Below are 12954 nucleotides of genomic sequence, written 5' to 3'. Positions count from 1 at the left end.
TTTTAGTATTATAACAGCAGAAATAGAATATGAGGGAAAAGTTAAAAGAGCTGATGGAAAAGTTGAAGGACAAAATTACCATTCTAGTGAAGTAAAAATATACACCTTTTGAAGGGGAAAAGAAACAGAGGGCAATGTTGTGTGATCTGTAAATAATGTGTAAAACAATAGTAAAGGTTGAACTTCTGAGATATAAATCCCAGAAGTTTTAAAAAGAAACAGATTTGAGAATTAAAAATTATTACCACGTGTAATCTCATTGAGAACAGATTTTTTTTTTTTTTTTCTGGCTCCAAAGATCCTTTACTGAGATCCCCTTGAAACACTTTGGTCCTTAACTTGTTAACTGAGTTGACAGGCTGATGGCTGATCTAGGTAAAGGTTTCACGGTAGCCTATAATATATCAAAACAGGTTCCTGAATAATGTGTGTGAATGTCGTCAGGGTCTGTGTCCCATCTTCTTCAGGGTTCGATTAAGCTCCTCGAATTTGTGGATCTGACAGGTAAAGAAATTCCCATAGCACCTGGCGACCTTGGTGTCCGTGATGTGGATCATGTCCTTATCAATGTAGAAGTCAACCTCTGAGGCTGACTGAAATTCATCATCCAGAGTTGTGATGCCACTGGTCCACACCAGGTTCTTCATCTTGTGTTTGAAGACAGGAAGCTGGATCCTGAACTGCTCTGCGAGGTGCAGGAAGCCGGATCCTGAACTGCTCTGCAAGGTCCAGGAAGCCAGCCAGCTTGGCCACAGGCGTGGTGTAGAGCTTGAGGAAGCTGCAGATGGTTGAAAGCTGGGCCTGCTGCTGTACTTCATCGGAAAACACCTTCAGCTGCTGCAGGAAGGGCTCTTTATGGTAGTTGGGGTGCACATTATCATAGTTGGGCACTACAGGCGACAGGAACTTGGGGCAGGAGTAACTGAAAAGTTCTTCATAGACTTGTGGGACACCTTTCTGCATGTGCAGCATCTTGTCCCCGTATTTCTCCTGCAGCTGGAGGTGAATGCTCTCATCGATACTCATGGGGTGCATCATGAGGGCAATGGCCAGCAGAGCATGCATGTGCTCATTCTGCTTGTTAATCATCTCATACTTGTATGTGGTCCTCTGGAACATGTTCTTGGTCCTCTGGATGTAGAGGAGGATGTTGGCAAAGACCCGGATGGCATCCTGGTAGCAACACATCATCAAATATGCAAACCCAACATAATAGTATGTGGTGAGCTGGCACTCTGGCACACGGGAATACATACTCTTTGTTAAGTTCGATGGAGAACAAATCTTAAGCTTAATTTAAAAAAAAATTTTATTTGGGTATTAATGTATTTTAATATTATGGCTAATTTTAATAAGACCTTATAAACAAATCTAATCCCAATCTTGACTGCAAAAGAATTTCATAAACATTTTTATAACCTTTTATAATATTTTATTTTATAACCTTTTATATCCATTTAATGTTATTTATCTTTTAAATTTTTCTTTAAAACAATCTCTCAAAACTTCTAAACTAGGCAAAATTATGTTTCCCACCATGAAATTTGTTTTTTTCCTAAAAATCTCCAGATTTAGGCCACTTTAATATTTGGTTTCAGATTTTGACATTTATACCCAGAAGACTTTGGTCTATAATTTCCCTTTCATGGAATGTCTCATACTGTATTTGGTATCAAGATTCTCCTCATCTGATGAAGGCAGTGTAGTTGTGTTTTTTCTGTATCTATTCTATGAAAGACTGTGTACAAAAGTGGTGTGTGGAAACAGTACATTTTTCTAAAAATAGGAAAATATTTAAGACAAAAAACTTGGTGGAAGAATCAAAAGTACAAATCAGTAATAATACTATAAAACATGTTCATAAATCCATAGATGAATTAGAGTGGGGGAAACAAAAAAATGAGGAAGACATTTTGAGTACAAGTGAACTGGCTTATTTGAAGAAACCACAATCAGAAGATGAAAAAGTGAACATGCCTCAGCAACAGTACACAAAATTCCGCATATTTGAGCATTCTTTGTATGACGTTCCGAAATTGACAAATGCTGTCAAACTTGAACCTCGAAGCTCATAGAGTGATAGTTAGAATGGAAAGCAAGATATGCCTCATCACATGATCACAGTGATAGGTCGCCATATAATTTTCAAATGAATACATGCCACATTATGGGGTCCAACTGCTGCTATTTTGACATGGGTAAAAGGGTCACTTAGAGGATATGTTGCGTTTCAAAAACTGAATCCCAGACCCACAGTATTATTCTCTGTGTATGAAATAAATGTTAAATGAGGAAAAAAGTCCTGTCTTTCAAATATATTTGATAGTGAACATTTCAGAGTAAAGAGGGAAAAAGCTAACATGTTGAGAATAAAAGGAGTTCCATGCTTGAGTTGAAATGCCCTCCCCACCCATTTCTACTATTTCTGAATCACTGGACATTTCTATATTAAATAATTTAAAATTTGTTCCAGATTTAGTTTTAAAAAGTAATTATATAAAACCTTCTTTTATCACTTATATATAGTACCTACTTTTTCTCTCTATCCAACCAAGTTTATGTACTTATTTCTGAATCTCTGAATTTATTGAGAGATCCTCTATTAATGTATACATAAAAGGCTGGCTATTCACTGAAACATCAAGAAAAATGAAGCACTATATATTCACCAGTCAGTTGTATGAAAACATATAATTAATGCTTTTTTAAATGGAGACTTTTTTTTGTGAGAAATAAATTCTTTATTAATTAACCAGTCTGTGATAGTCTGTTATAGCAACACAAAACAAGCTAAGATACATGGGAAACATTATTTATAATGCAGCCTATTTACTGATGTCTCCAGATAACCGTAATAATAAGCAGAAAAAATGACACATGCACACGTATGTTTATTGTGGCACTACTCACAATAGCAAAGACTTGGAACCAACCCAAATGTCCAACAATGATAGACTGGATTAAGAAAATGTGGCACATATACACCATGGAATACTATGCAGCCATAAAAAATATGAGTTCATGTCCTTTGTAGGGAGACATGGATGAAGCTGGAAACCATCATTCTCAGAAACTATCGCAAGGACAAAAAACCAAACACCGCATGTTCTCACTCATAGGCGGGAACTGAACAATGAGAACACCTGGACACAGGAAGGGGAACATCACGCACCAGAGCCTGTTATGGGGTGGGGGGAGGGGGGAGGGATAGCATTAGCAGATATACCTAATGTAAATGACGGGTTAATGGGTGCAGCACACCAACATGGCACATGTATACATATGTAACAAATCTGCACGTTGTGCACATGTACCCTAAATGGAGACTTCTGATAACCCTAAATTCCAGGATTAAATATGTGTCATGGCACATCAGTCACCCTGATCACACACATTCTTATAATCTGCTCGTGAGAGTTAGGAAAGGGAAGGGAATTGACAAGCGCTTTAAACACACAACAATGGAAAATTCTAAAATAAACATGAGAGAGTTGTCATGTCTAAAACAAAGTAGATACCATTTTAGATATGAAATGGTTCAGTACAAATTTCCATCACTGCTGATTCATTACAAGTTTCTAGAACTATTTTATCAAATGGGTCATTGATGAGATAAAAACTGCATTAATATAGATGTTGCCATTTTTTCAGGGATTATTTAATTGAGGGGGTAGTTGACAGAGTTTGGGAAGAAACGTGTAATATTTCCTCACTCTTGAGTATAGCATTTTAATGGTTAATAGCTAGATAGAAAAATGTGTGTGTGTGTGTCACCATCACAAACATACATATACATGTCCAATGACTCAGGAATTTCATCACTGCCTGTCTCATATGAAATTTAAGATTTAGTGGTGAAACATAAGAAAAACTAGAAAACAGTGTTACATCTCTGAATGCTCAATTAGGGGAGAAAGTAAAAAAGATTTGGGAATATATCAAGAAAATAGAACATCTGATTGAAGGAACAGCATTCAAAGAGCAGATCAAACTTTCATTTGGTTGAGCAAAGTACTTTCCTTCCTGCTGCCACCTGAGTGTCCACAGTGAAGGAAGAGTAAATGAGTAAATATAAGCAAAGCCCTTAAAAAGCTTCCTCACAGTGTCAGTGCTATATGATTGTTTAATTAATAAATCTGGAAAGATGTGCAGAAACTTAACCATTGTTACTTCCAGAGGCAGAACCTGATAGGCTGTGGAAGAGGGAAAGAAGGAAACCTAGATTTCAGTGTATGTTATTTTGTACCTTATGAATGTCCTACAAGTGTGTTATTCTTGGTGCTTTTACTGTGAATTTTTTTTTAAGAAAGAACCATCACCACCAAAATAACGTGTAAAACAACCACTTTATTTTGTTCATGGTTCACAAGGCTAGAAAGACACAGAAAAGATGGCTTATTGCTGCTTATTGGTGTTTGGGGACTGCAGAGAAGACTCACTGGCTGGAGTTGAATCCACAGCAAAGGGATGGCATCATCTGGAGGTGACTTCACTCACATGTCTGCAGAGGACATGGGGCTTGGCTGCAGGACCTATAGGAGATCTCCCAGGTACCCTGGGCTTCCAGGTAGCAGAGCAGTCTCAGGACATTCAGAGCTTTGACTTGGTGATCAAGGGCACCATAGGTGAGTGACCTGAGTGAACAAGGCAGATGCTCATGGCCTTTTTAAACATAACTTTGGAAGTTACACAGCATCACTTTCATGTAATGTGTCAGTGACAAGTGAGCACTAGTGTCCAGTCTGGTAAGGGTGGGTATAGACCCCCAAATCTCAAGGGGAGAATAGCAAAAAAATTGCAAACATCTTTAAAAAGCCACATGCATATTCTAGTTTAAAACTACTCAGGTTTTTTTTCTCTTTTGGGCTTCCCACCACAGCTCTGGGGTGATCTTAGGGCTTATGTTTCCTCCCCAACTTGGAGGCAGCAGAAAAAGGGACTTTGGTAGTGGTTGTGGCCAAGGGTCTTTTGCTTATGTCCTGGGAGATCCACCCAAGAGAGATGCAGGTCAGCAATCGCCCAGTCTCACTTATAAGTGGGAGCTAAATAATGAGAACTCATGGACACAAAGGGGAACAGCAGACACTGGGCCTACATGAGGGTGGGGTAGGAGGAGGGAGAGGATCAGAAAAAATAATTATTGGGTACTAGGCCTAGTACCTGGGTGATGAAATAATCTGTACAACAAACCCCTGTGATACAAGTTTACCTACATAACAAACCTGCACATATCCCCCTGAACCTAAAATAAAAGGTTAAAAAAAAAGTTCTCAGTAGCAGAGATGCCTCTCAAATATGTGATAAAAGATTTGTTACTTTATCACATAGGCCAGGGGTAAGGTAATTGTGGGTTTTACTTCTGCCTCAGTCCCTGTGAGTTGATTGATAAGTAAATGCAAATATTCAGGGAAACTTACTGAAGCGTTATGGGACAATAAAAGCTAATGTCTGCCTTAAATGTTTCTCTGTCAAGGAACCATTTAATTGACTCTGTTGGATTTAAAAATCAGAAGATTTAGGTCAGATGCAGTGGCTCACAGCTGTAATCCCAGCACTTTGGGAGGCGGAGACAGGTGGATCACCCAAAGTCAGGATTTCGAGACCAGCCTGGCCAACATGGTGAAACCCCACCTCTACTAAAAATATAAAAATTAGCTGGGCGTAGTGGCAGGTGCCTGTAGTCCCAGCTACTCAGGAGGCTGAGGCAAGAGAATCGCTTGAACCTGGGAGGCACGGGTTGCAGTGACACAAGATCGTGCCATTGCATTCTAGCCTGGATGATGAGTGAAACTCCATCTCAAAAAAAAACAAAACAACAACAAAAAAAAAATTCACAAGATTTAACTATTTGGAATGGAGAGAAGGCTTTATTTTTTATAAGTGGTTACGGCCAGCAACAGGCTGAGAAGAATGCCTCTGGCTAAGACCAGGGACCAGAGACAGGCACTTTGAAGGAGATAGGTTGGGGTAGGAGCATTATGCTGGACAAGTTAGCTAAACATACATCTTCAACAGGTTACAAGAGGGGCTATGAATATGCATGAAGGTGATCCTGACACATGTGTATTGAACCAATATACATGTAACATATGACCCATGTTCACTTTGGAATGGAGACCTAACATTTGAATGTATTATAATTAGACCCCATCAGTCAAAATGTCTTTACAGGACACGAAGGCACTCAAGTGTGCAACCTCTGTAAACCCAGCCAGAACCAATTCATGGTGAGTGGTCTTCTTATCAGGAGAAAGTTACTGAAATCAGTCTCTTGTCTAATTAAAGCTGTAGTTACGGTGATTGGGACAGGAGTTGGGAGCCAATTAGTGTCTGGTGATGAGCTACAATTGTTTTTATTTTGCTTATGTCAAGGCAAGTGTTTATTTAGCTGCTAGAGAAAAAAGAAAAACCTTGTGGTGGTTAGACCATTGTTAATCTTTAAGTTTAGAGTGCTTAACCTAACCCTTGCCTGGCATGGTCTTAGGTCTTGTTTATAATTTGGTATCTCATTGCCACAAAAAGTCCCTTCTGCCAATCTTATGATCTCTATTTTAACATTAATGCTGGTCAGTTGCTGTGTCTAAACCACAAACATGAGAGGGTATAATGAGACATGTCTGACCTCCCATCTCATCATGGCCAGGAACTCCGTTGTAAGATTTTTCTGGGGTCCCCTTTGCTAAGGGGAGTGTCCTTCAGTTGGTGGGGGCTTAGAATTTCATTTTTAGTTTACAATTTCCGCAAAGGGAAAGGCTGCTGATAAACCTTAAACATCCTGCACTTGTGTTTCAAAGCAATAAATCGGACCTCTTAAGTACTAATGGAGTTGTATGCAATTTGTATGGTGGCCAGTTTCCCTTCTAGCCTGAAAGCCCTGTGAGGACAGAGGTCTTGGCTTTTTTATTCCTTAACAGTTTTCTTACCCCCAAAAAAGTATGTAGCAGCAGCTACACAGATGAGAATCTCTCTCTTTGTTCCCCACAGTTTCTACCTTGAACAATTCTCCCTGCCAACATTCAGCATCACCCTGTAGCCTTATAGTTTCCCCAACATCTAATATATGTTCTTCCAGTAACTGGAGACTGAGATGCTGCAGGGTCACACAGTTGTGTTCTTAGCCGAATGACAAGCAAGGCTTTGTTGGGCTCTTTTTACATTATTCACCTTAGAGTCCAAGCTGACCAACTCAAAACTATACACATGGGGCCAGAAAATCATCAGCCTCTGAGGGTCAGCTATATGATCTTACAAGAGCTCATTAGAGATGAAAAACTGCTTTGTAAATTCCAAAGCATATCTCTAGCTCAAGATTGCCTCTCTTAATATTGTCTCCTTTTCTCCAGTGGCTCCAATAGGCAAAAACTATAGCAAAAATTGTTAATTTTGGAGACTTGTTCTGTTTCCAGTATTGAGAATTTAAATTCCAAGCTGCCCACTAGCTGCAAAAAGCAAGGAAGTTGTGTCACACTCACTTTCCTCTGCAGCTTTTCCAGATAAGTGTGTTCCCTCTAGAATTTATGAAATTGAAAGCATTTAACATTTTATATCAATTTTATCATATTAATACATCTAGATGTAATAGCCACAAAACACAAAGCCATTAAACATTTTTTTTTCTGTTGCAAACTAAACCCATAGCAGTAAATCCAGCATTTGCAGTTAGGTTAGCATTACTGCTGTGGGAAAGATTCAGATTGGAAAGCAGATGGGGGAGGGTACAGGGGGTGGCAAAAAAGGAGGCAGCTCTTGCAACACGGCAGCAGCTGGGCTGAAGAAGAGGCTGGATGGAGTCTTGGCGCCCTCCACACCCTCCCACCCCAGCTTTGCTCCAGCCCTGAGAACTAACATTTTTGGGGCCACCTAAGACTCACCGTTATAATTTGTCACGTTGTTTTTTTTTTCCTCCCACCTGGAGAAGAGAACAAAAAACAAAGCCAATCCCCAGATGTATATTTTCCCCCTCACTTCATCCAGCACAGCTCAAAGAAGCCAGGGTTGGATCCATTTCTAACCCCAAAGGTCAGTGTGGCTTCTAACAGCAGGTGGCAGTTCAGCTGCTGCTCTCAAACCATGGAGGGCTCCATAGACACCCAGTTATCAAAGGCTTATCACCGTTCCCTTTCATTCTTCCTTTTCCCAAACAGTGATGGAGCCAAATCTTAGTGAGTCAGGGTTGTTCTAGCAAATTCCACTTCTGGGCCAGGTGCAATGACTCATACCTGTAATCTCAGCACTTAGAGAAGCTGAGGCAGGAGGATCACTTGAGGCCAGGAGTTCAAGATAAACCTGGGCAACATAGCAAGACCCTATCTTTACAGAAAAAAAAAAAGAGCCCAGGATGGTGGCAAGTGCTTGTAGTCCCAGCTATTCGGGAGGATACATACCTGTAGTCCCAGCTGAGGCAGGAGGATTACTTGTGCCCAGGAGCTCAAGGCTGCAGTGAGCTATGATTGTGCCACAGCACTCCAGCCTGGGTGACAGAGTCAGAAGTAAAAAAAATTTGCTTCTGATGCCAACTGTATTGCGAATTCCCAAGAACACTTCTGGGCTAAACAAATTGCTAGGAGGACTGACAGGACTTGGCATATAGTCACACTATAGCTATGACTTATTACAGCAAGGTCAGCAAAGGGGAGAGGTCACAGGGCCATGTGCAGAGGAAACCTGGCACCAGCTTCCAGGCATCCTCTCCTAGTGGAGTCACATAGGATGTGCTGAATTCCTGCAGCAACACGCTGTGATAACAAATGCAAAATGTTTTCACAGAAGCTCCTTAGAGACTCGGTGCCTGAGCTTTTTATTGGGGGGCTGCTCATGTAGACATTGTCTATTGTGCACAAATCAAAATTCCAGATTCCCAGAAAAAAAGCAGGTGTTCCACAGAAACCATATTGTTTAGGTACAGTGAGCCATTTGATCAGTGAGGGTGGAGGGAACCCTTCTGAAATCCAGGTTCCCAAACCTTCCCAAAATTCACATTCCCAGATACCAGCCAAGGATAGGATAGCCATCTCAGGCCACTTCAATGGCAGCTCTACTTCAATTGATTTTTTCTTTTTTTTTTTTGAGATGGAATCTCACTCTGTAGCCAGGCTGGAGTGCAGTGGTGCAATTTTGGCTCACTACAACCTCCAACTCTCGGGTTCAAGTGATTATCCTGCCTCAGCCTCCGGAGTAGCTGGGGTTACAAGCACGTGCCACCACTTCTGGCTAATTTTTGTATTTTTTTTAGTACAGACAGAGTGTCACCATGTTGGCCAGGATGGTCTCAATCTCCTGACCTTGTGATCTGCCAGCCTCAGCCTTCCAAAGTGCTGGGATTACAGGCATGAGCCACCATGCCCAGCCACTTCAATTGATTATTAGTTTGCAAGTTTGTAATGCTTTCAATGGTTCAACCCCTGTTTGATGTTAGTTCTGAGTTCAGACTTGTGAGTGACAGACACACTAAGGCAGCTGCGAGATTATCAAATTCACTCAGCTCAATTTTTGTGATGGTTGCTATTATCTATTTTTATTTGTGAATATTTGAATGCCAAATACCAAAATTCAAGCATAAACTCTGTGATGAATTGTTTGAAAAGCGGAGATTTATTACATGAGAAAAGATTCCTTTTGAAGCTTTTCGTGCAGTATGCAAAAATAGAGGAAGGCACCAGCACATAGTAACAGCTAAACATGGAAGATGTATGATTTCCTCAACTAATACTGTATAAAGTGGTAAACAAATTTTTTTATTAAAAAGAATTCAAGCCGAGTGCAGTGACTCACACTTGTAATCCCTGCACTTTGGGAGGCCTAGGTGGGCAGATTGCCTGAGCTCAGTGGTTCAAGACCAGCCTAGGCAACATGGTGAAACCTTGTCTCTACTAAAATTACAAAAAATTAGCAGGGCGTGGTGGTGAGCACCTGTAATTCCAGCTACTCGGGAGGCTGAGGCAAAAGAATTGCTTGAACCTGGGAGGTGGAGGTTGCAGTGAGCTGAGATTGCACAACTGTACAACAGTGTCACCTGGGCGACAGGGCAAGACTGTCTCAAAAGAAATAAAAAATAAAAAGAATTCAGATTGAGATATAGTAATTGCAGTGGAAGTTGTAAACATCTGCCACACTATATAACAGCAGCAGTCTTTCAGCTCAAATGACAATTTGAAAGTACTACTGCTAGAAGTATTTTCTGATTCCAAAGATGCAATCAAATTTTGAAGAGCCAGGATGAAATCTACTGCAACAACAACAAAAGTAATAGCTTCACTATGATCACAGAGATGATCAATGATCTAAATGCCTCACCTATTTTCAGCAGAGCCATGGATACAAGTAATCACAAGGCAGAAGATATTTTCCCTTTGTTTCTGAACTGCTTTTGGTGGCGATAACACAAATACAAATTGTGGTTGATGTTTGCATAAAGGCACAGACATGCTTGGTCCAAGCTGAAGTAAAGCATGGATGATTCCAAGTTGTGGGCCATCCTGCCCACATTCCACATCATGAGGTCCAAATAGCATCTGATGTTCTTTCCATTTTCATTGAAGTAACTGTCATAAAATTGTTCTCTTACTTCAGCATTTACACTATTAGAATTGAGTGATTAAAGGATTGTTTGATTTTTTTTGGCATTCGATATTCTTCGTTTCCTTTGTAGTTGGAAACTCATTGGCTCCTGTAGCTAACACAGTTGAGAAAGTTGTTAGTTTATGTAAAGTCTTGAAATAATATTTTAATTCTCAAGAAAAGATTCCAAAATTTTTGTTTACTTTAAAAATAATCCATTGATTGAAGTTTACTTGTTTTTTGTTCAAAGTTTTTTTTTTCACTAGGAAACAAATATTTTATTCCTTTTTTTTCTGTTGTTCAGACAGATTGTGATACAGAAAACAGCAGTCTGGCCACAGAGGCTCGGTTGGTTGATTTCCACAGGCACATGGAGGACAGGAAAGGCAGGATCTCATTTGAGCTCCTGCTGTCATTATGACCTTTGACCTCTTCCTGTACCACCTGCAGCAGTGCTGCATGGAGCCTACTGGGTCTCTAACCTACCTACCTCACCTCTCTGACCACTGACAGGCAGCACAAAGGATGCAGGAGTTCTCTGCTGACCAAGGGGACATGGACAGAGAAGCAAAGGCCCCTTACTCTCCCTCTGTCTATTCCAGTGTGCTGGCCACAACAGAATGGGAATCCTTCAGTCATCACCTGCTGGAGACTCAGCTTCAGGGATGGGAGCCTGTGTCCACAAAAACTGGGCTGTAGATTGAAGTCTCAGAAGCAGGAAGGTTGGAGACGGGTGGGGTACCAGAGCCCCTGTGGTTATTGCTCATAAGATATGTAAGGGCTACATTCCCCAAGGGCAGATTAGAAGCCCTGGGCCTGGGCTGGGCATGGTGGCTGACACCTGTAATCCCAGAATTTTGGGAGGCCAAGGCAGGTGGATTGCTTGAGGCCAGGGAAAACCCCATCTCTATTAAAAATACAAAAATTAGTTGGGTGTGGTGCTGTGTGCCTATAATCCCAGCTACTCGAGAGGCCCAGGCACGAGAATCCCTTGAACCCAGGTTGCAGTGAGCTGAGATCATGCTACTGCATTCCGGTTTGGGTGACAGAGTGGGACTCTGAAAAGAAAAGAAAAAAAGCAGCAGCCCTGGGCCTGGAATCTCTGGGTGCTATGTGAAAGGCAGGGCAGATGGTGCTCCCTGGGGCTTCCCCAGGGAGAAAAATAACCATGGAAGTGTATAGTAGCCTCCTGAAGGCAATGCTGGGCTCACAAACTCCTTGCTTTGCTTTGGATCTCTAATTGCTGATCGTCAGAACAGACTGGGGGTGGAGTGGTATAAGGAAGTGAGGTTCTTGTAAGAGGAGTGAAGAGACTCCATGAAGAAAGATGACGAAAGTGGTGAAAACCTTCCCAGGTCCCAAGACAACTGGAGACTCCTGCCCATGCTCTAAAGGGAAGGAGCTAGACTCTCCAGGGAAAAAAGCAGACTCCCAGGAGTGAGAGGTGATGGGGGGCAGAGAGGAGCAAATGGCCACATGGCTCAGCCTCTGCCTAGGAAAGCGAGTCCACAGTTCACTAACAGTAATAACCATGAACAAGTAGCCATGAACACTGCAGTCAGCAAACACACACACAGACACATCACAGGAGTTGGAGGAGCCTGCAGGCTGCAGTGGTGAGTCAAGAGATTAGTTGGATTATCAGGTGGAGGAATGGTGTTAGAAGGGACAGGGAAGGGCATGGGAGGACACACAAGTTATTGGCTTCTCTTGGGGAAAGATTTGTTGCTGAAGTGGCTGTTTTCTTAAGCACCAACATTTGCATCTAAAAGTTCAAGCAGCTGCCTTCAGGTTCCAGAGGCTTCCCACTGGAAGGCTGCACTTCATTCAGCTCTCTGCTTTCTGGAGCTTTGTTGCATTTGCAGTGATGAGGTTCTCCACCTGGGCTTCCTCCTCTCCTGGGGGTCCCGGGCTTCTGATTGAAACTGCACTTGCATCTGCAACCTAGGATAAGGAGGATCCCAGTGGAGAAGAGGAACACAGCACATACCAACCCCCTAATCCTCAGGATCTGGTAGTCATAATGAAAAGGGTCAATTTCCTTTTCCTTCTCAGCTGCACTGGCCAGGACAATGAGGGCCAACAGGCTGCATAGAAAGATCAGCCCCACCTCCATGGTGCCTGCACAGCCAGTCCCCTTCCTGATATGATCCCAGGAGGATGTGTCGAGTCCCAAGGAGCCTGGGAGTGGCATGTTCCTAGTTTTCAATCTCTTTAGGGATAGGATTATGCAAATTGAAAGAAGAGCAAACAATGTTACTGAAATAATCCATGGCATAATGGAACCTGAATGCATTAAAGAAACAATGGAGGCCAGGCGACGTGGCTCACACCTGTAATCCCAGCACTTTGGGAGGCCGAGGCCGATGGATCACTTGAGGTCAGGAGTTTGAGACC

General features: G+C 41.8%; 1 protein-coding gene and 1 pseudogene across 1 annotated transcript; both read right to left on the bottom strand.

The window, feature by feature from the left end:
• Window positions 1–440: 440 nt before the first annotated feature.
• On the bottom strand, window positions 441–11196 carry LOC100600232 (eukaryotic translation initiation factor 3 subunit L-like). Its single transcript, XM_030797769.1, has 3 exons — window positions 11140–11196; window positions 717–1257; window positions 441–685 (listed from the first exon to the last, which is right to left on the bottom strand). The coding sequence occupies exons 1-3, from the start codon at window positions 11194–11196 to the stop codon at window positions 441–443; spliced, it is 843 nt and encodes a 280-aa protein (XP_030653629.1).
• Window positions 11197–12239: 1043 nt separating this feature from the next.
• On the bottom strand, window positions 12240–12673 carry LOC101179559 (annotated as a pseudogene).
• Window positions 12674–12954: the final 281 nt, after the last annotated feature.

Source organism: Nomascus leucogenys, chromosome 18 (assembly GCF_006542625.1).
Source record: "Nomascus leucogenys isolate Asia chromosome 18, Asia_NLE_v1, whole genome shotgun sequence".
Classification (NCBI taxonomy): domain Eukaryota; kingdom Metazoa; phylum Chordata; class Mammalia; order Primates; family Hylobatidae; genus Nomascus; species Nomascus leucogenys.
This window is presented reverse-complemented; position numbering and strand designations above follow the sequence as displayed.